We start from the raw sequence: 26,923 nt of genomic DNA, 5'->3' as shown, positions 1-26,923 counted from the left end.
CTGGAGAGCGGCTGGTTCTCAACCTGGGAGTCCTGTGCTCCTGCCTGATGCCCAGGCCTTCAGGGGTGTTTCCTGCCTTCCTGGAGGCAACCTGGGCCTGAGTCACAGCTGGTGTTTCAGGGTGTGAAATGCCGTGGCTGTGGGTTAGTTTTTCTAAATATAGGCAGAACTCACTTTACTGCCCTTCGATGTATTGTGCTTCACAGGCCTTTTTTAAAAAACAAACTGAAGGTTTGTTTCAACCCTGTGCCAAGCAAGTCTATCAGCTCCATTTTTTCCCAACAGCATTTACTCCAAGTCTCTGTGTCACATTTTGGTAATTCTTGCAATATTTCAAACTTTTTCACACTATTTCTATTTGTGATGATGATCTGTGATCAGTGATATTTGATGTTATGTTGTTACTGTTATGGGTGCTACCAGCCACACCAATGTAAGGGCGTGAACGTAACTGATAAATGTCTTGTATGTTCTGACTGTTCAACCAGCTAGTTGTTCCCCTATCTTTCCCCGCCTCCTCATACCTTCCTGTTTTCTGAGACACAGTATTGAAATTGGGCCAGTTGATAACCCTACATTGGATTCTAAGTGTTCAAGTGAAAGGAAGAGTCCGTCCATGCAGCAAACTTCATTGTTGTTTTATTTTAAGAAATTGCCACAGCCACCCCCACCATAAGCAACCACCACTCTGATCAGTCAGCAGTAAAACCCCCAATAACCAAAAGACTGCAACTGGCTAAAGGCCAAGAGAGTGCTTAGCCTTTTTTTTCAAAATAAAATGTTTTTAAATTAAAGTATGTGCTTTTTTTTTTTTTTTTTTAGGCATAATATTCTTATGTACCTTCTGGGCCTCCTGCATTACAGGCAGATTCTTTACCACCTGAGCCACCTGGGAAGCCCCTTAATAAACTACATTATAGAGTAAATGTAACTTATCTCCACCAGAAAACCAAAAAATTCACATGACTTGCTTTATTGCAATATTCTCTTTATTGGGATAGTTGCTTGATTGTGGTTGTCTGGAAATGAACCTGCAGTATCTCCAAGGTGTGCCTGTAAAGGGAACCTCACCTGGCTCAGGAGAAAAGGATTTCTTGAAAAGCAAAGAGACCCAAGTAGTAGGCTAAGTCATGTCTGTAATTGGGCTGAACGGATGGAGCCATACATCAGTTGTGTTTTTGAAGGACGTCGGGTAGAATTCCATACTTATAAATATCTCCCCCACAGCCAACCCTAAGTAATGGAAAATTGCAACTGAGAGCTTTTCCCCACCCATACTCCCTCTTACAATTTTGATCATGGAATCATCAAATGTCAGAGACAGATTAAATCACTAGGGGAGTCCCAAGCTGCAACTGTGTATTTGACAAGATGAAAAGACAGAGGTCCAAAGAAAAGAAGTGACCCAAAGTCACACAGCAAGTAAAATGACCATGCAGGGCCTGACATCAGTGTGAGGTGAGATGGGACACTGCCTTACAAGCAGCACAAAGCAGATGCTGTGAGACTTTAGAAGGTAGAGAAATAATTGCCTGCTGGGATGCCTGAGATGGCTTAGACTTTGGACGTGGGTCAGGCTTCGGGAGAAGGGTGTAAGTTGCAGGTGATTTCCTTCAGAGTGAGAACCATCAGTGGCAGTGGTGGGGAAGTGCGCAGTTGCAGAGGCTGGCACGTCGCTCATCTTGGCTGGACTGCGATACCCTCACCTTATACGAAATGTAGACATCGTTTCATATAGCCTTGCAGCAAATCTGTAAGATGGTAATGTGGTTAAGGCTCACAAAGGGCCTGCCGATAGCAGAGCCAGAGCCAGAACTCAGACAAGATCCTTAGACCAAAGGCCCAGTGTTCTGTCCTTAGCACAAAGGGCCTGCCGATAGCAGAGCCAGAACTCAGACAAGATCCTTAGACCAAAGGCCCAGTGTTCTGTCCTTAGCACCAGTTTGCCCATGCTTGTCAGAGGTTTTAGTGTTGAGATGTGCATTGTGATGGGGTTCAACCATTCAACTAAGGACTTTGGACTTGATTCTGTAAGTGATGGGTAGTTACCTTGATTTGAGTGGGGAAAGCACGCTTAGAGCTGTGCTTTAGACCCTCAATCTGGCAGGAGTGTTAGGATGAATTAGAGACCTAGGTGGTCCCTACATCTAGGTGACCACTTAGAAGAGCATGAGCGTGGTTGGAGATCAAAGTCGTAAGAGACTGGACTGAGATAGTCTGAGGGTCAAAGAAGTAAACTACCTTGTCCAAAGCCAGACAGCTAACCAGTGGGTGTGAGGTTCAAAATCAGGTGGTTTTTCCTGCCCATATTCTGGTCCTGGGCTCTCTAGCTGAGACGGAAGCAAAGCTAATGTGTGTAGAACAAAGTGAGGGTGCTCTTGCCCATCACCCCCAAGGTCAACTTATGGGTGATTACAAATAGTGTATGATATATATGTCCCCCTTCCTCTGGGTCATAAAATAGGGTATGTGGGGTTTGTAAGTCTTTCTCAGAACTCCTTTCTTTCTCCCCCTTTCAGATCTGTTGAAATGTATGAAGGAAGTTGGGCTGTTTCCATGCCATCCCTCACATTTATCCCTAATTTGGGCTCAGACCCTTGCCAACAGGGTCCTTGGAAGGCGAGAGTGCTTTTCTGTGGCCAGCGACTGACCAGGGCCTTTGCTTTGCAGAGATGAGAAGAACCAGTCCATCATAGTCAGTGGGGAGTCTGGAGCTGGCAAGACGGTGTCGGCCAAGTATGCCATGCGCTACTTCACCACGGTCAGTGGCTCAGCCAGTGACACCAACATCGAAGAGAAAGTCCTGGCGTCCAGTCCCATCATGGAGGTAAAGCCGTCCAAATGTCCTCAGCCTCCTTGGCTGGAGTTCCTTCTGCTGGCGGTAAGACTGCTGAGTGTCCAGCCTCATGTGGTCAGCATTCTTACCTCTTCCCAAGAACCTGTTGTCCACTGTTGAGGGAAATTTTTCAAAGGTGCCCCTAAAACCACAGATTTGGGAATTTCCTGACCTGGAAGCCCAGGTCCCTGGTATTGGATAGAAGGTCCTCTTCATGTCTTCCTGTCCCTTGACTTTGCCCGACAGTGTCATGACAGTCCTTCCCCGTCTACCGCCATCTCTGCCGTGTCCTGTCCCCTCTTGCCATCCTGTGTCAGCAAATCAGTGTCCCACCGAATCCTTCCCACGTGGTGAGGCCCCACTGAATCAGGAGGGAAGTTCCCATGGGGTGAGGAGGCCTGGATAAAAGATCCCCCCTCCTTTCCCAAAAATGTTTGGACTTTGTCTTCTGCGGGGAGAAAGAGTCAAATGCTATGTGACAACATATAATTTGTTGAAGAGTCTCAGAAAATTGTTCCCTGAGTTGGCATGAACTGGCCAGGGCAGGTCCAGTCTCTGTCTTCACCACCTGCACCTCCCACACGGTGGCCTCAGAGCGGCCGATGCAAGTGAGGGGTCAGAGAGATTTCTGAAACTTAGGTCTCACTATAGCGAGCCATGCTACAGGGATGGAACTCCATTTCTCTTTTCCCCCCTTTCCTCTGTAAAAGTTTCCTTCTGATGGAGTTGAGCTAAATGGCTGCACCGTCCCTGGGCCAGCTTTGATTTCCTGCCTCCGAAGCTGAGGCCCTTCACTATTGCCTGGGCTGCAGTAGGCCCTTCTGTCAGCCCCGAAGAGCCCCTTGGTTTTAGTGAGAGGAAATTCAGTTGAAGCCGAAAATTGCCAAAATAGCGTCAGGTTTCTCCACCCAGCCTTGAGCCCATCAGGTGAGGCACAAGGCATCAGTGTGCTTGGTCCTTCAGATTATGTTGGAGCTGGGGGAACAAGACCCCGGCTGGACCTTCTCCAGCCCCTCTCGCTCCCTCTGCCTTTACCAACTGCAGGAGTAGATTCTGAGTCTTGAATCACAGGGGCTCATCAGTTAACCAAGCAAACTCTTCTACCTGGAGAATCCAGGCCTGGATTCCTGCCTGGAGAATCTCATGGACAGAGGAGCCTGCTGGGCTACAGTCCATAGGTTTGCAAAGAGTTGGACATGACTGAAGCGACTTAGTATGCTTGTAGACAAAAGCAAGTTTCAGTATCTGTTCTTATATGATTTGGGAAATGGTCAATAAAGCTGAAGGCATTTTTACCAAACAGATTAGAAACGGGAAAAAAAAAAAAAAAAAAACCTTTTATTTGATTGTGCATCAGAATGCACTTGACTGTGCATCAGAATCTCCTGGAGCATTTGTGAGAGCTGATAGCTGGGCATTACTCCCAGAGTTTCTGATTCAGAAGGCCTGGGGAATCTACATTTATTTTAAGTTCCTTGGTGATCCTAATGCTGCTGGTCTCAGTGCCACACCCATTGGGAAACATTTATCAAATAAATGTTAAGAAGGTAGGAAGGATTCACTGGAAAATATGAAAGAAAAGGAAATAATCCCCACTGATCCCACAGCCTGCTGATAATTGTTCAATATTTTGGTATATTTCCTTCCAGCTTTTTCACTGACTATTATATTAATAGGATTAGCCATGTCCCTTTTTATCATTTAGCTTCTTATGAACTCATTGGCTACAGACATACATTGATAGATGGCTTTACCATTATTTAACTCCCTGTTGTCAGACATTTAGTTTGTAGCCTGTTTGCTCACAGCATTTGTTTAAAGTCTCAAGGTGGTGGCCTGGCCATGGGCTGGATCTGGGAGGTGGTCGTGGAGGTGAGTCCGTGCCTCCCCCTTGGCTGTCTCCTGCACTTACCTGGTGGCAGCTAGGCCAGCACTCTGCAGTTAGCATCAGGAATCCTCTCAGGTGAGCGTGGAACCAGGATTTCAGCTTTTCCTTTGAGTTTCAAAATTTCAAATTTCAAAATTACTACTATGAAATTCAGTATGTAGTAGTAAGATTGCCAAGACACAGAGTGCCTGTTCTTTTGGAAGTAAAGTAAGTAGTGATTCTGTACAAAACAGAGAAGGGAAGAAACCCTTTTGATCCCTGGAGGTTCTTATTAGCCAGGACGGGGGAACTTCATGAAGACAGACCGCCTCATAATCAAACAGGTACAAGACCCAGGCAGGATGATTTTTTTTTTTTATTTTGTTGTGGTAAAACGTACATAATAGAAAAATTAACAACCACTGAAGTGTACATTTGATTGGCACTAATACACGCTCAGTGTTGTGCACCATCCACCACCACCGTGCATTCCCAGGATGTTTTCACCATCCAGACAGAAACCCTGTGCCCACTGAACAGTAATGTCCTGTTCTGCCCTCTGCTCTGGTAACCTCAGTTCTAATTTCTGTCTCCACGACGTTGCCTCTTCTGTGTCTCGCATGCAAGTGGAATCATGGACCTCACTTCTTCTGTGGGGGCTGATTTCGCTGATTCCGTAGCGTTCCCAAGGCTCACCCCTGTTGCAGCGCAGGGCTGGTTTCGCTGATTCCGTAGTGTTCCCAAGGCTCACCCCTGTTGCAGCGCAGGGCTGATTTCACTGATTCCGTAGCGCTCCCAAGGCTCACCCCTGTTGCAGCGCACATCAGTACTTTGTCTCCGTTTTTGTGGCTGCGTAACATCTTGTTGCACGTATGTACCACGTTTTTGTCTATTCCTCTGTTGATGGATAGTTGGGTTGTTTCCACTTTATTGGCCAGTGTGAATAATGCTGCCATGAACACTGGGGTGAACCTAACTGTTGGGGCCCCTGCCTTGGGAATGCTTTTTAAATGACTGTGATCTGAAGTGATCTGATGTTTCCAGTGTCTGTTACAGCCTGAGCAGGCTGGTGGGCTGCTGGGCAGGCATGGAAGGAATGTGAGAACAAGAGGAGGAAGGATGTGTCCGTGAACCAGCCCAGTCTTGGATGATGTCATGTGAACAAATGCTACAGTGGTTTGGGTGCAAAACGTTAAATTTCTACAGTTAAGCAGATTGCTACTTTGGAAATCATGTGAATAAACCCAGAGGGCTCATTCTGTCAACTGTGGAATTTTGTTATCATAGAGGCTATCCCTTGGGCTATTATTAAGTGTTACCTTTGAGAGAAATATTGGATATGCACATGGAAAGGAAGAATTGTTGCCTGGAAGAACTCAAGGTAGAATCAAAGTGACGCCAAGCAGAGAAAGAGCAGATTCTGTTACTAGCCAAACCCAACTTGTTGCAAGTTCAGAGTCTTAACTTGGGCCCCGGTGCCAGGAAGCTCAGTCATCTTCATGGCTCCTCAGAGGAATACAGCCAATACAAGGCATGTTTTAATCAGGGCACTGCTGATTACTGATGACGTCCTGGGGAAGGATGGCACCTCCCAACAAAGCAATCAGTTATGGTCATGTCATCACCTCGTTATTTCTGCAGCCCAGCCGCTGCAGACGCCTCCTGGGGAGACCCAGAGTTGTGGGCTGTCTGAGGCGCTGGAATTCCCAGTGGGCTGCATTAGGTGGCAGTTGTTTGAATTAAAGTCGAGTTGCGAGTGGGTTGGGATTGACTGGGCTGGATTCGGATGATCTACTGTCAGCTTCAGAGCTCTTTGACCCCATTCTGTGTAAGAGCTTGTCAGCAGCCCAGGAGCGACTGGTTCACAAGTCTGCGCTGATTAGAAGGGCACTGCTAATCAAGAGACTGAGGGAGCAGGGGCAGACCCAGCCCCAGCCCAGAGGGGTCACATGGCTTCTTGGGGTGACTGGAGTCTGCAGGCATACAACTCCAGGAGCTGCAGAGACTCCCCTTGTCCTGGAGAAAGAAAGGGGGCTAAATCGACAGAAATGAAAACCAGTTGTTACGTGATTTTCAGGATATGACTTTTTTTTTTTTTAAGCTAAAGAAACAAGGTCTATGACTATTAACCTATTCATACCAGGATCTGCCCCATCACACCTTCCTGACTCCCTGTCCTCTTGTTTCCTCTCATGTTTCAACACACTGTAGCCATTCCTCACGTGTTAGGTCCCTCACATGCCCCTCTGTCCCTTTGCCCATGCTATATTTATAAATAAAATCCCCTTTCCTTCTCCTCTGGTGAAATTATACCCACCCTTTAAGATTCTCTTCATCTTCCACTTCTTAAAGCCTTTCCCATTCTGCTGGCATTGGCTAAATTTCTCCCTTCTCTGTTTCCACCCTAGTTGATATGCGTCTCCTTATTGTGCAGTCCCAATCATATTGAAGTGATTGGTTCCAGTCCATTTTTGTTTTCCTACATATTTGTATATGCAAAAATCAGAGGGTGGTTCTATCACATATCAGATCAGATCAGATCAGTCACTCAGTCCGATTCTTTGCAACCCCATGAATCGCAGCATGCCAGGCCACCCTGTCCATCACCAACTCCTGGAGTTCATTGAGACTCACGTCCATCGAGTCAGTGATGCCATCCAGCCATCTCATCCTCTGTCGTCCCCTTCTCCTCTTGCCCCCAATCCCTCCCAGCATCAGAGTCTTTTCCAATGAGTCAACTCTTCGCATGAGGTGGCCAAAGTACTGGAGTTTCAGCTTTCGCATCATTCCTTCCAAAGAAATCCCAGGGCTGATCTCCTTCAGAATGGACTGGTTGGATCTCCTTGCAGTCCAAGGGACTCTCAAGAGTCTTCTCCAACACCACAGTGCAAAAGCATCGATTCTTCGGCGTTCAGCCTTCTTCACAGTCCAACTCTCACATCCATACATGACCACAGGAAAAACCATAGCCTTGACTAGATGGACCTTTGTTGGCAAACTAATGTCTCTGCTTTTGAATATGCTATCTAGATTAGTCATAACTTTCCTTCCAACGAGTAAGCGTCTTTTAATGTCATGGCTGCAGTCACCATCTGTAGTGATTTTGGAGCCCAGAAAAATAAAGTCTGACACTGTTTCCACTGTTTCCCCATCTATTTCCCATGAAGTGATGGGACCAGATGCCATGATCTTTGTTTTCTGAACGTTGAGCTTTAAGTCAACTTTTTCACTCTCCACTTTCACTTTCATCAAGAGGCTTTTGAGTTCCTCTTCACTTTCTGCCATAAGGGTGGTGTCATCTGCATATCTGAGGTTATTGATATTTCTCCCGGCAATCTTGATTCCAGCTTGTGTTTCTTCCAGTCCAGCTTTTCTCATGATGTACTCTGCATATAAGTTAAATAAACAGGGTGACAATATACAGCCTTGACGAACTCCTTTTCCTATTTGGAACCAGTGTGTTGTTCCATGTCTAGTTCTAACTGTTGCTTCCTGACCTGCATACAAATTTCTTAAGAAGCAGATCAGGTCGTCTGGTATTCCCATCTCTTTCAGAATTTTCCACAGTTTATTGTGATCCACACAGTCAAAGGCTTTGGCATAGTCAATAAAGCAGAAATAGATGTTTTTCTGGAACTCTCTTGCTTTTTCAATGATCCAGCGGATGTTGGCAATTTGATCTCTGGTTCCTCTGCCTTTTCTAAAACCAGCTTGAACATCAGGAAGTTCACGGTTCACATATTGCTGAAGCCTGGCTTGGAGAATTTTGAGCATTACTTTACTAGCGTGTGAGATGAGTGCAATTGTGCGGTAGTTTGAGCATTCTTTGGCATTGCCTTTCTCTGGGATTGGAATGAAAACTGACCTTTTCCAGTCCTGTGGCCACTGTGAGTTTTCCAAATTTGCTGGCATATTGAGTGCAGCACTTTCACAGCATCATCTTTCAGGATTTGAAATAGCTCAACTGGAATTCCATCACCTCCACTAGCTTTGTTCGTAGTGATGCTTTCTAAGGCCCACTTGATTTCACATTCCAGGATGTCTGGCTCTAGGTCAGTGATCACACCATCGTGATTATCTGGGTCATGAAGATCTTTTTTGTACAGTTCTTCTGTGTATTCTTGCCATCTCTTCTTAATATCTTCTGCTTCTGTTAGGTCCATACCATTTCTGTCCTTTATCGAGCTCATCTTTGCATGAAATATCCCTTTGGTATCTCTGATTTTCTTGAAGAGATCCCTAGTCTTTCCCATTCTTAAATTGAAGAAAGTAGGGAAAACCACTAGACCATTTAGGTATGACCTAAATCAAATCCCTTATGATTATACAGTGGAAGTGAGAAATAGATTTAAGGGCCTAGATCTGATAGATAGAGTGCCTGATGAACTATGGAATGAGGTTTGTGACATTGTACAGGAGACAGGGATCAAGACCATCCCCATGGAAAAGAAATGCAAAAAAGCAAAATGGCTGTCTGGGGAGGCCTTACAGATAGCTATGAAAAGAAGAGAAGCGAAAAGCAAAGGAGAAAAGGAAAGATATAAGCATCTATCACATATAAGTGGTACCATATTCTATTAACCATTTTGCAACTTGCTTTTCACTCAGTACTCTCTTTATTTACCCATGCATTATGTTCTAATTTGCTTAGTTTAACAGCTTCATAGCATCCCATTGTATGAATAGTCCACATTTTATCTGTTTCTCGGATTGGTAGATATTAAGGTTGTATTTTATTGTTACACATATTCTGCATTAAACATTGTTTTGCACACCTGCTTGTACACTTGTGTGAGTTTCTCTCGGTAATATCTAGAAGTACGGTTGCTGGATTCTTGGGTCCTTATATATTCAATTTTACTAGATATGCCCAGTTGTTCTTAAGAATGGCTGTTGCAGTTTACGTTTGGACCAGCAGTGTATATATGAGAGTCCCTCTTTCCTCACCATTTCATAGTATCCAAGTTCTTCAGGTAGTGCCACCCTGGACTGTCATCTTTGTCTACATTTCTCTGATTTCCACTGAGGTTGAGTATCTGATGTTTACTGGTCATGTGACTTTCTTCCATGAACTCCCTGCATATGTCATTTGTTCATTTTTCATATTTTAACTGTATCATGTCTGTGTCTTTTGTTGCACTGTAGACTCAGAGATAATCAAAGTCGGAGTTTTTATCATGTGTAACAACTGGTCTCGCTTTCCTCATGCATCGAAATGTTTTCTAAGTCAATACAATAGCAATAAATCTAGCAGGTGTTTAACAGATAAAGAACAACGTGCAAGTCCTTCACACATGCACAGAAGTTAGAAGTTCATGCCCGGAGTGGAGTTTATGGGTTTGGTAGTAATAATACAAACAACCTCTTCCCTTCATGGGTACCGTTATATACTTTCAAAGTACTTGTAGATCCATTGTATCGATTCTCAAAGTAGCCTTGTGAGGTAAGGAGGATAGGCTGGCAGTGATCTTTAGACTGTAGGCAAGCTTTCCTGAAGCTGTCCTAAGGAGTGATCTCAGATGTGGTGAAGGTTCATCTGCCGGGAAGAGAACATTCTTGTTGCCATTTTACAAATGATGAAATTTGAAATTTTTGAAATTGAGATTTGTATTTTCTTTGGTTGGAGGTAGACAGTCCTTTAGAGTTTTACAGAAGCTGGCCTTTGCTGATTGCATCCTCCTGATGTTAACATGTTCCTTTGTCTTCTGTATGTCCCATAAAAGGGTGCTAAAATTGAAAGGCTTGGTTAGATTTAGGTTTGTTTGTTTTAAAAACCAAGAACCCTTTATTGCTGATGGTGGGTGTTCCCATCAAGATGTACAGAATGCCTAGCTAGACATCTTTTGGTGAAGTCAGCAGCCATTGCTTATGCCTAGATTAGTTAATTCATTAGGAGTTACAGAATGGAGATGTTCACATTCTATTTTTCCTCCCACATTTATCAGTGGGAGTGAGTCTAGGAAGAGAAGCTTCTCACTAACTAGTTACCCTGATAGAGTTTACACAGGAAAGTTAGGGTGGATTTTTGCTTCCTTATTGACTGCTTATCAGAGTAATGAGTTGGTTCCCTGCCATCCTCTGAAAGGCTTTCTCCTCCTTTCTTAGGAAAAGATAAATGTGATGATTCATGTCTTAGTCTTTATCCTTTGATTTGACCTGACTGTTTGAGATGTGAGAAGTCACCCACACAGGTGGCAGCTCCTGTCTGGCGGTGAGTAGTTTGGACAAGGACCATGAAACCAGGTGGAGTGAACACGGACTGTGGATTTGTATCTTGGTGTTGGCACTTCCCTGCCATGTGACCCCCAGCACACTGCTTACCTTTTTTGAGCCCAAGTTTTCGCAAAAATATGAGGGAACTTAATAATACTCATCTCCTGGGATTCTTGCCTGGATTCAGGGAAAGTGAAGGGAGCGCAGCCCAGGACCTGGTTCATGATGGAGGCCTGGGAAATGGTCATTTTTCCCTGTGTGTTGGGGAATGCAGCCCTCCTGCTGCTTTTCCAACAGAATTGGCTTCCTGAAGTTTGACAGTGGCCTGGCCCTTGGTGCCTTGAAGGATCATGGCGCGCTCTCAGGGTGGGGTGGAGAGTGGCCCTCACATGCACATTCCAGGTAGGAAAAGGAAGAAGAGAAGAAGGTCAGGGAGGTGCACCTTCCAGCTGTCTAGTCCCCTTTAAAGAGACCCTCAGTCAACTCATCATGCTCACTGGCCTTCCTTAGGAGTAAAGGAAAATGAAGTTCTGTTTTCTTTTGCTCGAACCATTGTCATCTCAATAACAAGTTCTAGAAGGGAGGAGGAGGGAGGGAATAGAGATGCTGCCAGGAGCATTCAATCCTGAAACTTAGGAAAACCACCCTGTCTTGCACACCTTTGTCTTTTCTGCACAGGCCATCGGGAATGCTAAAACCACCCGCAACGACAACAGCAGCCGTTTCGGGAAGTACATTCAGATCGGCTTTGACAAGAGGTACCGCATCATCGGGGCCAACATGAGGACCTACCTGCTGGAGAAGTCCAGGGTGGTCTTTCAGGTGAGCCGCGTGACTGCACTTTTTGTACTTTTTCCCGGGGTTGGTGCTTCCTTGGTCCATGTTCCACCCCCTGTGCCCAAAGAACATCTCGTCTTCTGAACCTGGACTTGGATAGACTTGTGCTTTTGGCCTTCTTTCTTCCTTTTTTTATTAATAAGTTTTCATTTATAGGTATCAGACCTGAAAAATCTTTTATCCCGTACTGATATGTTTCAATGGGTATTGTGTTTAGATTCAGTCAGCAAAGATGTATTGTCTGTTATGTGCTAGCCCTGTGCTAGGCATGAAAGAGAAGACAGTCATGTTCCTTGTGGACTTCAGAGTCTTGTGATCTGGGCAGTGTCATATAGGGTCTATGGGTTTCCTCTTTCACCAGGAAACTCGCTTGGTTATATTAAAAAAAAAAAAAAGATATTTGACCATTTTCTTAGTTTCCTTTACAAATAGATGGAGTTCTCGCTTCTCACGTGCCTCACGTGACTCGGTTCTTCTTTGCTCACCTTGGGTTCCCTCCTTCCGAATAGTCTTTGGCCTCTCGGGGACCATCCTCCTCCTGCACCCTGGCCTCCAGTGGTGGTCGGTGCAGCTCACAACCCCGAGTGTGGTTCCCTCCACCCCGCAGGGTTGGTGGGACTGCCCCATTTGCGGACCACTGCAGTTTCACTGCGACAGCACAGACAGCCTGCTGGGCAGGGTATGGGTGAGATGTGCTCTGACCATGGCTATGGCTAGACTCCTCATGGGTTTTTTCCTCTTCCTTGCCGTCTGCACTCAGGCTTCCTGAAGCCCGTGTCCCCACCGCCCACCACCCCCACTCTGCCTGTGTAAGGCAGGTCTGGCCCCGATGTCTGCTGTAAGTCCCGTCTCATTGTGGACCTTTCCCCTTGCCGTCCCAGCCTGATGATTGCAGGGGCACAGCTTCTCTTAGTGCCAAGCCTCTCAGGGGCGAGAGGGAGGCCGCACCAGGGAAGTGACAGTCTTCCCAGCGTGAGCTAGGCAGCGCAGTGGCCTGAGCCAGCGCCGACCCATGGGGCTGTCCCGGGTGAAACCGCAGGGATGCTCTGTGAGGGAGAAAGAGAGACCACGCCTTGTTTTGCATAAGTCCAGAGGTAAACATCTTCTGGTTGGCAGAAGGGCCCCATAACAGTGAATGCAGATTCCGGAGGTAGGAGTTGAAGGTGGCAGAGGTGTGAAGGAAAGATCTTGACCTCTGTCCTCCAGAGCACCCTGGAATCGAACAGGGCAGGGGACAGTCTTGGGGTCCCTGCCCCTCACACTGAGCAACTGTGTTTTCTCCTCTAGGCAGACGACGAGAGGAATTACCACATCTTTTACCAGCTCTGTGCGGCTGCCAGTCTTCCGGAATTTAAGGAGCTGGCACTAAGTAAGTGAAGGGGGTGCTGCCCGTCCTGGGGGGCTGGGTCCTGCGGCAGCAGGGGGTGCTTCTGGGGGCTCTGCTCAGGGTCCTCCATCCTGGGGTTCTCAGCTCCGCCTCTCGGGGGGCCCAGCCTCAGACCTCTGTGAGTTTCATGCCCCCAGAGAATGAGAGGAAAAGAGGCCGGGGGTGGCACAGTATTGCGCAGAGCCTCAACGAATTAACATTCATTATTGTTTTGGAAAGTATGTTTCACTCGAGACACCATGAGAAACGTGTCCCCACCACGAGGATGTAGAGATTTAGGTAACGCATGCCGCTTAAGTGTAGCCCAGCCGCTCTTAAGTCACATTTGAGGATTGAGACAAAGAAAAAGAAAGAAAGGGGTGAGGCTAAATCAGAGGTAAGACAGGCATGGCTCCAGAGGCGCGTCGGAGAATCCCGGACCTCCCTGTGGAAGGTGAGGTAGGGGGTGCTGAGAGGAGTTTCCCTGCACCCGGAGCCCCAGCCGGACCACAGCGCGGGGTCCTCCCCACAGGCAGGCAGCTTGTGCACACCCGCTCCGCAGCGCTCGGGCCGGGATGGAGCAGCTGGAGCAGGAGGCCAGCGGGAGCTTGCTGCTGCCCTCAGATAGGAGGACAGCTTTCTGGTGGGTTCCCCTCACCCTGCATTTCTGCTGCTGCTGTTTGCTGAGGGGCCTTGATGTGAACCTAGCGGAGCCGAGAAAGTGAACACGTTAGTCACTCAGTCGTGTCCGACTCTGCGACTCCATGGACTGTAGCCCACCAGGCTCCACTGTCCATGTCCTCCATTCTGCAGGCCAGAATACGGGAGTGGGTTGCCATGCCCTCCTCTGGGGGATCTTCCCAACCCAAGACTTGAACCCAGGTCTCCCACACTGCAGGCAAACTGTTTACCGTCTGAGCCACCAGGGATGCCCTGTTGGAGCTGAGAGCCAGCCAAAGCAAGAAGGGCGAGCAGGCTTTAGTTCTCCACACCACACCCATGCAGCCCCTCTCCTTGGGCCTGGAGCCCTCCCCCACTTATATGCAGGGCCTTAGCTCTGAGTATTGACTGACTCCTGCTGCTGAGTCCTCCAGGCCAACTCCTGATGGGTTTGTGTGCTGAGGGCAAGCCTCAGGCCACGCAGCTTGCCTGGCCTGGCCTGTCATCTGTGTTCTGGGAGGTGTGGGTAGGTTCAGGACTAGCAGATGGGGTACAGAGCTGGATGTCTAGACAGGGGTTAGCTGGCTGTTGTGCAGCTGTTAGAGACGTAGACGTCTGAGCCTTGGCGGTCGCAGAGCCAAATCCTTGCCACCATAAGGGCCCAGGACCAGGTCCACCTCTGGCCTCTCCAGCTGAGGCTCCCAGGAGGTAGAATACATCAGGTAGGTCAAGCCTGGGTCTGGCCTGTTTGCTCTCTGCTCTACTTGGCTGGTAGCAGTCAGTGCCCGTGTCGTGCGCTTTAGCACCAGTTCCTTCATTCATTGAACCCTATGCAGGCGAGTTTGAGCCTGGGGATGTACTGTTGAATCAGACATTGTGGGTCCTTCCCTTGCTTAGCTTACAGTACAGAGTGAGAAGGGTGTGCTGAGGGGTGGGTCACAGCTGCTCAGGGACAGTCGGTCTAAGTTGGACCCCAAAGGAGGAAGCCTTGGATGACATGCTTGACACTGGTTTTGTGCCTTGCTCGAGCTGCTCGGTGCTTGCACATTCTCCCCAGTGGTTGTAAACTCCTCGGAGAAGGAGTGAACGTTACCAGCCTTGTTTGATGGGTTCTGCCGTGAGCTGGCTGCTTGGGGCTCTGATGTTGGCTCGCACTCACAGGGCCCAGGAAGGCAGGCCATGAAAGGCTGACACCATCCTCCCCCACTCCTTCCCACGGGCCCTGCGGGACCTCTCAGAGCCAACCTGCCGGGGATGAAGACTTTTTTCTAGGGCTAATTTTATAGAAAATGAATGAATACTGGCAAGACCCATCTGGCTGTATTTGGACCATTTTATTCCAAATGTAACTTTAATAGGAAAGAAATCATCGTGGTTTTTTTTTTTTTTTCCCCCACTTACAGGAGAGCATTGAGGTGAGAAATGACTTTTCTTTATTCCGTGTTTCAGCAAGGTGCAAGCTCCTTAGGCCCCTGGCTGGAGAGTTCAATAACTACCCAATTGGATTAGTTTCTTGCTTTCTTACCTGCCTGTGCCCTCCGAGAGCATCTTGGAGTGGCGTGAAGAGCCTTTGATAAGCTCTCACGCTCAGGCATGCGGCTGTCTTCTGCCTTGAGGGTGGATTGGCTGTGAGCCCTGAAGCTTGACATTTTTAGTTCCACTGATAACCCTGGTTGAGTGGATGCAAACATCAGATAAAAGAAGGACTAGCCAGTGGCTTCTGGTGAATATTCAGACATCCCTCACTTTCCTCCCCCTTTTCTTCACTTAAACTGTTGTTCAAATGCAGAGATCTCTGTAAGACCCCTTGGCCCTGCAGGAGTTCTGTGCATTTGTCTGAGGACGCAGTGGACAACAGATGTGCAGACAGCCAGCCACACTTTCCTTTGCCCTGTTGTTGGTGGTTTGTTGTATTAAAATGACCTCAGGGTGAGATTTTTAAAAAAAAAATACAATTAATAGTGTGTTCAAGTATGAATGCGTGCATGCAGGCATGTCTTATTCTTTGCGACCCTATGGACTGTAGCTCACCAGGCTCCTCTGTCCATAGGATTCTCCAGGCAAGAATACTGGTGTGGGTTGCCATGCCCTCCTCCAGGGGATCTTCCCAACCCAGGGATCGAACCCACGTCTCTTATATCACCTGAATTGGCAGGCGGGTTCTTTACCTCTAGTGCCACCTGAGAAGCCTTAGAATATGCATAAATGCTGGTTAAAAGAGGTATAGTGGACTCACATTCCTGTCACACAGTCAGGAATAAATCCTTTCTTCTTCTTTTATTTCCATGGCTATATTGATACAGTTTTATAAGCACCCTCTCTTGCCTTGCACCAGTCGGAGTACAGCCTCCCCAGGTGAAGTACAAGCCCTGGGCCATGGTCTTGATGGTCCATTGTTCTCATCACTGGCTTCATGACCCCTTTGTACACTGGTTTGATCCACTGAACCAGTTAATAGGGGATTCCATGGTGTTTGTCTCCTTGGAAATTCTAAGTAAAGAGAGAGACTCAAACTAGAGGACAAGAGACCCGTCTCTGGGATGGGATGATTGGTTTCCTGGGCCTAAAAGTAGAGCTGAGATGCAGGCAGGCTAAGTAAATAGGGACTTCAGCCTGTTGGGATGTCTGTCTATGAAGAGAGTCTGGGGTGTGATGTTAACAGAGGTGATTGCAGCCTTAAAGCAGAGGGAAGGAAGACAGTTATTTTGATTGTACTACAGAATGCTGTGATTGGCCAGGGTACCCTTGCAGTGATGAACCTCAGTGGGAGGAAGTTACCCTGCAGGGCCTGGGAGTTTGGGAACTCAAAGCCAGGAAGGGTGGAGTGGTCTGTCTGACTTAGAATGTGAGACGGCGGGGCCCTGGCTGCTGACAACGACAGATGTTTGATTCTGAAAATGCCTCCTTCCCTCCAGTGTGACAGTTTAGTGTTCTTGGAGTCTCAGACAACTCTAGTGCATCAGCAGATACTTTTGATAATGAGTTAGGTTGTATCTATGTCTAAGCAATGGAATGTCATAGATAACCATCTCCTTAGCAGGGTGATCAAGGAATGGGCTGCCAGGCCTGGCCAAACCCTGGGTGAGCCTGCCCCTTAAAACCCTATGGCGCTCAGTTTGCCTGTCTGGAAAATGGGAGTAAATATACATTTGGCCATCCATATCTGCAGTTTCTACTTCTGTGGATTCAGCGAACTGAAATTCGACCCACAGTTGTAGAGAGCTGACTGTACTACACCATTTTATATAAGTTTTAGTTGCTCAGTTGTGTCTGACTCTTTGTGACGTCATGGACTGTAGCCTGCCAGGCTCCTCTGTCCATAGGATTCTCCAGGCAAGAATACTAGAGTGTTTTGCCATTCCCTTCTCCAGGGGATCTTCCCGACCGAGGGAGCAAACCTGGGTCTCCCGCACTGCAGGCAGATCCTTTATTGTCCGAGCCACTGGGGAAGCTCTATTTTGTATAGGGGACTTCAGCATCTGTAGATTTTAGTATCTGGGGGGGGTCCTGGAACCAACCCCCTATGGATACACAGGGACGACTGTATTCAGTCATCCTCATATGGACACTGTAAAAATCATCAAACGAGGTGTTTTGAAAGGTAAATGTGAAGGGGGCGTAGAACTGATGTTTTATTAAACCTCTGAAGCTGTTACAATACTCTGTGTCAGAGCTTCCAGGGTGGTGAGAACGAAAGATCTAAATTTGCCATCTTCCACAAAGACCTAATGTCACTTGCTTCATCAAAATGGGCTTTTGCTGTGGCCGTGAGTGAGCTCGGGGCTGAAGTCCTTCATCTCCCAGCTCAGGTGCCTGCAGTCATCAGAGGGGGTTGAAACGACCCCTCCAGGAAGCCCTCCCTCGTTAAACATGTCTGCTGTTCTGCTGTGTGTTCCTGTGTACAGTGTTCCTTGCTGGTTGTGTGTGAGACTGGGGTTTGGGTCTGAGTTCTGCCGCTTCCTTGCTGGGCCTGATAGCGTGGACTGGGCTGGTGGGAGGAATTGGCAGAGTGCAGTGCTCACTGGAGCATAGGATCGGAGGTGGGGAGTGGAGAAATCTGGCAGGGGAGGTCGGCAGGGCCTGAATGAGTGGAGCCCGAGGAGTGACAGTGAGGAAGCTGGCGGATCTGGGACGTAGAGGTGGCGAAGGAGGAAGAGCCATGGGTCTGGAGTGTTTGGAGGAGGCCACTTAATCAGAAGTCCAGGGGGCCCTGCTCAGGAGCTTGACCTTTGCCTTGAGGGCAGTGGTCTCCACGGGGCGTTGCAGGCAGTGGTGTGATCAGTTTCCAGCGATTTGGAGGAGGGTTTTAAAAGGACAGGAGCAGAAGCCAGGGGAAAAGTCTAGAGCCCTTTGCAACAGTTCCCAGACAACAGAAGCTGAAGGTCAAGCCCGGGGCAGTGGCAGTCAGGAGGGAAGAAGGAAAGAGACTGAAGAAATTCTTCGGAGATCAAATCAGAAGGACAAGGTATTGAAGGGGGTCACCGGGAGTTGCCGGGAAGCTGTTCTGAAGCATGTGTAGCTAATGTGCCATCAACTGTACGTGCCCAGGTCAAGAGAAGATCTTTGAGCTGGTGTTTGCAGGGGAGGAAGGAAAACAGCCAGTGTCCAGTGTTGGCATCTTATCAAATCCAAGCCCTGGACAGGGTTGTAGCCCCACAGAGGTGCTAGTTTGTGGAAAGTGTAAGTGACTTTCAAGGGTAATTTTGATTGGCTGCAACTGTTTCCTGAAACGCCAGCTTCTGAGCCCTGGGGTGCAGACGCTGCCCGGCTCGCTGCTCGATGTGCTCCCCTGAGGGCGCCTCTGAGTTGATGACAGACCTGGGTGCCTGCTCACTCACCGTCCCCAGGCGGTGAGCAGAGGCCTGACGGAAGAGGAATTAAACTGAGGGTTGAGAGCAGGCACTGAGCCTCAACCTGGGTTTGCACACATGCTTAAATAGCTCATGGTGCCCTAATGTTTAAAACAAAAAAGGCTGTGTCACCCTGGGCACGTCACTGCCCTTCATGTGTTAAATGAGGCTGTCAGAGCACGGAAGTCTGCTGCTAGGGTGGGTGTACATTTTTTTTTTTAACATGTTTCTCAGAGCCTTTTAAAGATAAATCTGTGGTGAATTCTACTGTAAGTTGAACCAGGCATTTCATTTTCTCATGTTTTTTCACATATCAGTTTAACGCAAGCAACGGGTTCTGTCACCAAAGTGTAGTTTTCTGTCTTTTGTTCCTCAGTCTTCTGTCCCAGTTGCCGTGGTCAATAAAGATGATATTTGAAACCCTGTTTGGCTCCACTTATACGAGGCACCTAGAACAGTCAAACTCATAGAATCAGAAAGTACATTGGTAGATGCCCAGGGGTGCGGGTGGGGTCGGGAGGGGGAAAGGGAGCTAGTGTCTAATGGGGACAGGGTTTCAGTTTAGGAGGTGAAAAATTCGGGAGGTGGGTGATGGCAAGATTGCACAGCAGTGTGAATGTACTCAGTGCCCCTGAGCTCTGTAGTTGAAAGAAAGTGAAGGTCGCTCAGTCATGTCCGACTCTTTGTGACCTCATGGACTATATAGTCCATGGAATTCTCTAGGCCAGAATACTGGAGTGGGGTAGCCTTTCCCTTCTCCAGGGGCTCTTCCCAACCCAGGGATCAAACCCAGGTCTCCTGCATCGCAGGCAGATTCTTTATCAGCCGAGCTACAAGGGAAGCCCAAGAATACTGGAGTTGGTAGCTGGATTATCCCCTCTCCAGCAGATCTTCCCAGCCCAGGAATCGAACCGGGGTCTCCTGCATTGCAAATGGATTCTTTACCAACTGAGCTATGAGGGAAGCCCCGAATTCTGTAGTTAAATATGGTTAGAATAGTATGTTTTATGTGACTCTTACCACAATTAAAAAAAAAAAAAAAAAAGATGATATTTGAAAGGGTTCCACGTCTTGCTGGGAATAAACTTTGGCCGGGACAGCTTGCTCAGGGGCTTAGGCATCCTTGGGGGCGTGGTCTGCGGTGAACCCAGGATGCAGCATCCCACCTGTGCCTGACCCCTCACTTCCTTTCCCACCGCAGCCTGTGCTGAGGACTTCTTCTACACGTCACAGGGAGGAAACACAGTCATCGAGGGTGTGGATGATGCTGAGGACTTTGAGAAGACTCGACAAGCCTTCACGCTCGTTGGTAAGGAGCTTGGGGATGGGGAGAGGGGACTAGAGGTTTGATTTCACGGACAAGAAAGCTCAGCAATGTCCTGCTTGGCTTGCCAAACTTAATAAGCTGGTGGGGAAGCCCTCTGGCTCCTGGTGAATATCTTCTTATTTTTATTCTACCCTAACCCGCAGGCTCCCAAACCGATGCTGTGGAGCTCTGATGCCCTTTCTTAACAATAAGATTTGAGCATTGATCTCTCGGATCAACCATGGACCCCCATGGACCCCCCTTTCACTCCCTCAGGGCATCGACACAAACAGAGAGGAGCCGTGTCTTTTTTGTGTTGTGGTCTGGGTTTGAAGCAGTGTGTTCTAGCAGAAAGAACATGCCCTAGGGGCTGAAACTACCCATGTACCCCCACTGTGGGATCCAAGTTGGAAATAGAGCATAAAGATCTGGCAGCTCTGTAATTCAGGCAGTGTTATGTCTGTTGATGCTGTTTCCATCTCGAGCTTAGCAGTGGAATCCATAAAACAAGAATTTCTCTCTGTTCTTCTCAGTCCTAAAGGGCAGTTCAGTTCAGTTCAGTCACTCAGTCGTGTCTGACTCTTTGCAACCCCATGGACTGCAGCGTGCCAGGCCTCCCTGTCCATCACCAACTCCCGGAGTTTGCTCAAACTCATGTCCATTGAGTCAGCAGTAGAGCTAGAGAAAACTGCCCCCTTCTCTGGCCAGTTCTGGGGGAGAAGAGCCCCAAGGTGGTAGACAATCCATGCTTAACTAGGAAGTTGAAGTGGTAAATTCCTGGGACCTGCAGCCAACAAAGGGGAAGCTTGGGAAGTTAGCCTGAAATCCACAGAGTGGCTCAGGGGGCCCTGGTGCTTTTCCCAGCCCTTCCCTAATGGACATTTGGCCTCTGAGAGGTATGATCAACCTAGAGCAGCATTTCTTAGGTTCTTTGGGGATTAGAATCTGCCTGCAATGCAGGAGACCCAGGTTCAATCCCTGGGTCGGGAAGACCCCCTGGAGAAAGAAATGTCAACCCACTCCAATATTCTTGCCTGGAGAATCCCACGGACAGAGGAGCCTGGCGGGCCACAGTCCATGGAGTTGAGAGTGACTAACACTTCGCACTTTTACTTTGGGAATCAGGGACCTTTCATCCAAGGTCCAAATAAAACATGGCTGAACAGGGCTCACCCTGATCGCCACGTGGGGAGAAAAGTGGGACTTCCTGTGCTGAAGTCTGAGTGCTGTTCCCTTCTCTGGATAACTGATGGATATATGTGGTCTGCTTTTTGTACCCATGAGACATAAACCACACTGGTTATCCCAATAGAGTAAAATTACTGTAATTGTTAACAAGAGCAGTAGTAGATAATTAGCTATTAAATAAGAGGATTTCAGGGGCCCAGAAGCAGTGGATATAAAAGGACCATCTTGAGGGTGAGGAAGAGATGCAGTGCAGAAGCTAGTGATGAGGAGAGCCCCCCACCCACACCAGGCTGAGATTTCCAACACTTGTAGGGGATGCAGCTGCCCCAAGGTCAGGAAGCCCTCTGGTGGTGAAGGAAGCTACCACAGGGTGTGAGCCAGCCCTAGTCTGTATAAGCAGACTGCAGTATACCCCAGGGTGTGGTGGAGCCAGAACTTCTCAGAAGCAGCTTCTAATGGGGGGGCCTGGCCTGCGGACACAGCTGGTTTCTCAGCTGGGAGGTGCCCAGGCTGCCAGGATGAGTGCTGATGACCGCAGGGGACCAGTTTCAGTTCAGTCGTTCAGTCATGTCAGACTCTTTGTGACCCCATGAACCGCAGCACACCAGGCCTCCCTATCCATCCCAACTCCCGGAGTCCACCCAAACCCATGTCCATTGAGTCGGTGATGCCATCCAACCATCTCATCCTCTGTTGTCCCCTTCTCCTCCTGCCTTCAATCTTTCCCAGCATCAGGGTCTTTTCCAATGAGTCAGCTCTTCACATCAGGTGGCCAAAGTATTGGAGTTTCAGCTTCAGCATCAGTTCTTCAAATGAACACCCAGGACTGTTTTCCTTTAGGATGGACTGGTTGGATCTCCTTGCAGTCCAAGGACTCTAAAGAGTCTTCTCCAACACCACAGTTCAAAAAGCATCAATTCTTCTGTGCTCAGCTTTCTTTATAGTCCAATTCTCACATCCAGACCAGACCCAGGAATGGGAAAGCTGCTCTCGCCTTGCGGAGTCCCCGCAGCACCCTCTACTGACCAAGTGTGATATGCCACCCTCAGGCCAAGAGGAAGTGTTCAGTCTAGGTCCATTGTGACCAAGCAGGGCAGAGAAGGGCAGATTTGAAGCTGAGAGATACTAAATTGATAACAGGCACCCCTGAGTTTCCCTAGCATCACGCAGCTGTTTTATTCTCCAGAGCTGGGGAGCAGGTTTAGAGGAGACTTGACGCCGAGCCGGATAGCATTCTGCGCAGAAGGGAGAAGGGCCCCTGTGTGAGTGGTGGGCCTAAGCTGATGAAGGTTGCACCCTCCAAGGCCCTAAGGAGACTCGGTACTTTGATTGCCAAAACACATGGAATTTGTAAAATTAATTACTTTAATAAGCCACTCTTCCCTACTCTTTAATAAGCCTGTCCCATCTTTTAAATCCCACAGTTTGGCAAAGTTTTTCTTAAAGGACATGATAGTAAATATTTTGGGCTTTCTGGGCCACGTTGATTTTGTAGCAACTACTCAGCCATTGTAGTATAAAAGTAGCCATAGGCAAAATGTGAAAGTAAGAACTGACAGTATTCTAGTCAAACTTTATATAGAGAAACCAGCGGTGGGCCACGGGCCGTAGGCTACCAACCCGCGGTTTTAGTGTTTGATTATTTTTAATTTGTTTTGTTGCTACCCAGAAAGAGGTGCAGCGTATTCAGAGAATCCTGTGTTAAGAAGGGACTGTCTGATCAGTATAGTGCAGAAATCCTAACTACTATTAGGATTCAACAGGCATTCAATATCTACTACTTAAATTCATGCCATGACAGGGTAGTTAGGGCTTGGGAAACTGACACGTCATTGGTCCCTAGGAATAAGTGAAGGGGAGAGGAAAGTGACGGGCTCAGCACCCACTTCCCTTGTTCTTCTATGGGACTTACCGGAGAGCCCTCTGGGCTCCCATCGCAAGCCTGGCGCTTTAACCCCTAAACAGGTACGTAGCCGTCCGCCTCCTGTCTTGTTCTGGGTTTCAGCCTCTGGCTTAACCTGTCTTCCTTTTGCCAGTCATAGTTACACTGAACCAGGGCATGTGCCTAAATGTTCACCCTCTGGCTGTGTTTGTGGTTTGTTGAAATAAAACCAGATGTTGGAATGATGCCTATATTTCTGTAGACATTTGCAAGCACTTGCCCTCTGTGTAACAAGTATCAGTATCATCATCCTACCACCCATGTTCCTGAGCACCTATTGTGTGCCGGGCACTGGGGATATAATGAAACAAGAACAGGAATTCGTTGTAATTTTAAAAATTTGTATGTTTTGAAGATATTGAGTAATAAAAATTAAAAAGGAAATCCCTCACCCTGTGAAGTTTAGACAGTGTGTGTGAGTTGCTGTCATGTCCGACTCTCTGTGACCCCATGGGCCGTAGCCCACAAGGCTCCTCTGTTCATGGGGATTCTCCAGGCAAGAATACTAGAGTGGGTTGCCATTTCCTCCTCCAGGGGCTCTTCCCAACCCAGGCATCAAACCTAGGTTCTCCTACATTGCAGGTAAATTCTTTATCATCTGATCCACTAGGAAGCCCAACATTATTAACATCTAGAGTTAATTTGTCTAGTTCATGTTTGGGTTGTCCACTTTATTGATTATCTGAGTAAAGCTTTGATCCTTGTATCTTTACTACCATTTATATAGGTGTCACTGACTTTTTTTTTTTAGCTTGAGTAAATTAATGTCTTAAAAATAAGTAACTGCCTCTGGGGAGGAATTTGGGGGTAATTGTATTATCTCTTAAACTGAATGGTAGGTTGACTGGTGTTCACTCTATTGTCTGAAGCCTTAAGTCTGAAATATTTGGTAATTCAGAAAGAAATGATGGGACTTCCCTGGTGGTCCAGTGAGTTTGACTCTGAGCTTCCAAAGTACGGGACTGGAGTTCGATCCCTGCTTGAGGAACTGGATCCCACATTCTGCAACTAAGAGTTTGCATGCCACAAGGAAAGATCCCACATGCCACAGTGAAGACCCACTGAAGCCAAACGGATAAATAAATAGATATTTTTTAAGAAGAAATAATACCTATAAAGCTAAATATAAATGTTAAGACATTATCCATGTCTTTGATAACTTACATGCATAAGTAACAAATTTGACAGTAGTTATTTGCTGCCAGTGGCTCCGGGATAGGTGTGTGTGTCTCTAACTGAAGGAGCATATAGTGTCGTAAACAGTAGCCCTAGGGGGACAGCCAAGGGACAGCTGTCTGTCCAGCCTGTAACAGTGTCCCCAGGAGAAATTCTCCTCTTCTTCCCTGGTTGGCACTTCAGATGTGTGCCACAGATGTTTGTGAGATATTATATTGAGAGAAAAAGGATTGCAGATAAATGACCATTCGTATTAAACTCATAAGAAATATCCGTAAAGCGCTTGGTTGAAATAAAGCCCAAAATGGGTCTGCATGATTGCCGCCTCTCCTTTGCTCTCATAGAAGTTAAAACGGTCCTGTGACCCATCTGGTTTGATCAGGACAATCACCATGAAGATATTTCTCTTTTAGTCCGAGGAGCCCCTTTGCCCTCTGAGCTGTTACTGTGAGAAGTAATTACTTGCTGAGGATCCTGGATCATTTTAGGGAGTCATTGGCCTGGAAAGGAAAATGCAACATTTTTTTTCAAAGTCCTTAAAAAGAAAGTAAAACATCCTTTCTATCCTACCGTGGATATTGAGTGTCATTCATTTTCTTTTTCCCCCAGGAGTGAGAGAGTCCCATCAGATAAGCATTTTTAAGATAATTGCTTCCATCCTGCACCTCGGAAATGTGGAGATTCAAGCCGAGCGCGATGGTGAATCCTGTAGAGTATCAGTAAGTTGCCCTCCAGCGTGGGAGATAACGTGTGCACACTTCACTCTGCCCCTCCAGTTTTGTACAACTGAGATGCCTTTGCACTTAGAGGACATTCATAGGTTATTTATTCTTAAGAGTAACGGTTTCTGTTTCCTTGCTGATAATTTTTTAAAGGAGCAAATCCTTTTCAAATCAGCTGCCATCAAGGTTCTGTCCCTGAGGGCAGGGAATTTAGGGTTTATTCAACAAATTCTTTTTGATGGTTTGGTTTCCCAAGTGTCCTGAAGTCCATGGGATTCTACAGAGTGTGGTCAGCTCATGAGTACTTCTGGTCTGTGCTTGCTGGGACGTGAAGGGGTATTGGACACCATGCTGGTGACTGACCCCAAGGAGCTTACAGTCTAATCGGGTAGGCAGGATTGATGACAAGAGTGGCCAGGATTTTGACGGTACAAAGGAGAATATTGAGACTGTGTTGCAAACTGTGAAGTGCTCTGTAGATGCTCTTAATGACTGTTTTCCTGGTGCCCAGTGTAGATAAAGAATGTCTTCATAGGTGGATGGGGGAGCACCGCCAGTCACAAGCAGTACAGACAGCGTGTTGTGTGCTCTCTGGTGTGTGGTGTCAGGCTGGACTGAACTGGTCTTCTCACCTTGCGTGAGTGAGTCTGCAGTTGCTTATTTTAGGTCTTTCATGTCCATTTATGGCCAAGTCCTGGGAGGTACAAAGCACAATTCTTGCTAGCAAAGACTTAGAATTGAAGTAACTGGGGAAGTACAGAAGACAATGCTGTGGATAATGAACGTGGGCACGAGTGTCATCGCCACTCACAAGCTGATGCTTTTTCCGCTGTGCATTTTATAACTCCGCTAAACCTGGCCCTGCCTCAAAGGAGCGGAAGACCTTTGACCGAGCTCATCGCCCCGTCCCACCCCCATACATCTTCCCTAAAAGAGAAATAATAGCTTTGGGTTTGGAGCCGAGGAGGGCTGCCAGCACCCTCAGCATGGAATCTGCAGTCCGTGTGAAAGCAGGAAACGCTGGTGCTGGGCCGTGCTTGGTGTCCCCAGACGTGGATGTGCGTGTGCCTGTGTGTGTATGCGTGTGTGTGTGTCACAGGGCAGTGACGATGCTGTGAGACAGATTGTGGTGAGTGGAGAACCTGGTGCCGTACTGATGTGGGGAGTGATGGATGGGCCCTAGTACAAGCCAGACAACCCCTGGCCTGAGTATTTAGAGCCAGCGAAGCACAGAGTGTCCGTGCCTCTCTACCCCCCACACCCCTGTAAATGCCCCCTGGTTCCTCAGGGCACCCATACTCTGGCTCGTGCCGGGGACAGGTGAGTCTGGAAAGATTGGCATTGGAGAGCTCCAGTGTCGGTGGAGAAATGCAGGAACAGTGACAGATGTCCCCTGGCCTCCCCCCACCACCCCCACCCCCGGTCTCCTCTTCTCAAGGTGACAACCTGGCCACACCCCCGTCGTGGGTTCTTATCACATTCACCCCTCTCCTCCGACCCTCTCAGGGTGGTTGTACTTTTACATTTATTATGTGCTGATTTGCTGCATCTCTGTCCCTCGTGAGACTCCAAAGCCTATGAGAACATGGACTGTTCTGCTGACTGTGGTCCCGCCAGCACCCAGCACAGGGCCCAGGACTCCATGGACACCCGCTAAGCAGATGGGTGGCTTTCGGGGCCCCCTCGGCTCAGCGGGGCGCAGTGAGCCAGTGGAGGGGCCCTGGGCGGGGTTGACGGCGAAGTGGGAGGACCAGGGCCAGAGAGCCTCTGGGCACCTGTGCTCGGGGGTAGGGTGGGGCCCTCTCCCTGGAAAGCTAAGGCTCTGCTAGTAGTGAAGTGTTGCTCTGATCTTCTAGTGGATCTCCCACACCAGCCTCTGCAGGGACCTTCAGGGGAGAAGGCACATGAATGTTCACTGGCGGCAGCACATGGATGCCCGCTTCCCCCTCTTAGCTCAGGG

At 47.9% G+C, this 26,923-nt stretch overlaps 1 protein-coding gene across 5 annotated transcripts in view; it reads left to right on the top strand.

Moving 5' to 3' along the window:
• MYO5B (myosin VB) overlaps positions 1-26,923 on the top strand; it is a 334,939-nt gene that overhangs the window by 190,011 nt on the left and 118,005 nt on the right. For all 5 annotated transcript variants that reach the window (XM_059881086.1, XM_002697821.6, XM_059881087.1 and 2 more), the window contains exons 5-9: positions 2,671-2,827; positions 11,595-11,738; positions 13,041-13,122; positions 19,831-19,938; positions 24,851-24,960. In XM_059881086.1, the coding sequence (XP_059737069.1) occupies positions 2,671-2,827; positions 11,595-11,738; positions 13,041-13,122; positions 19,831-19,938; positions 24,851-24,960 (601 nt within the window). The remainder of the gene's footprint in view (positions 1-2,670; positions 2,828-11,594; positions 11,739-13,040; positions 13,123-19,830; positions 19,939-24,850; positions 24,961-26,923) is intronic.

The sequence above is a fragment of the Bos taurus genome, chromosome 24 (genome assembly GCF_002263795.3).
Source record: "Bos taurus isolate L1 Dominette 01449 registration number 42190680 breed Hereford chromosome 24, ARS-UCD2.0, whole genome shotgun sequence".
Lineage (NCBI taxonomy): Eukaryota > Metazoa > Chordata > Mammalia > Artiodactyla > Bovidae > Bos > Bos taurus.
The sequence above is the reverse complement of the archived record's forward strand: the minus strand, read 5'-3'. Positions and strand labels throughout refer to the sequence as shown.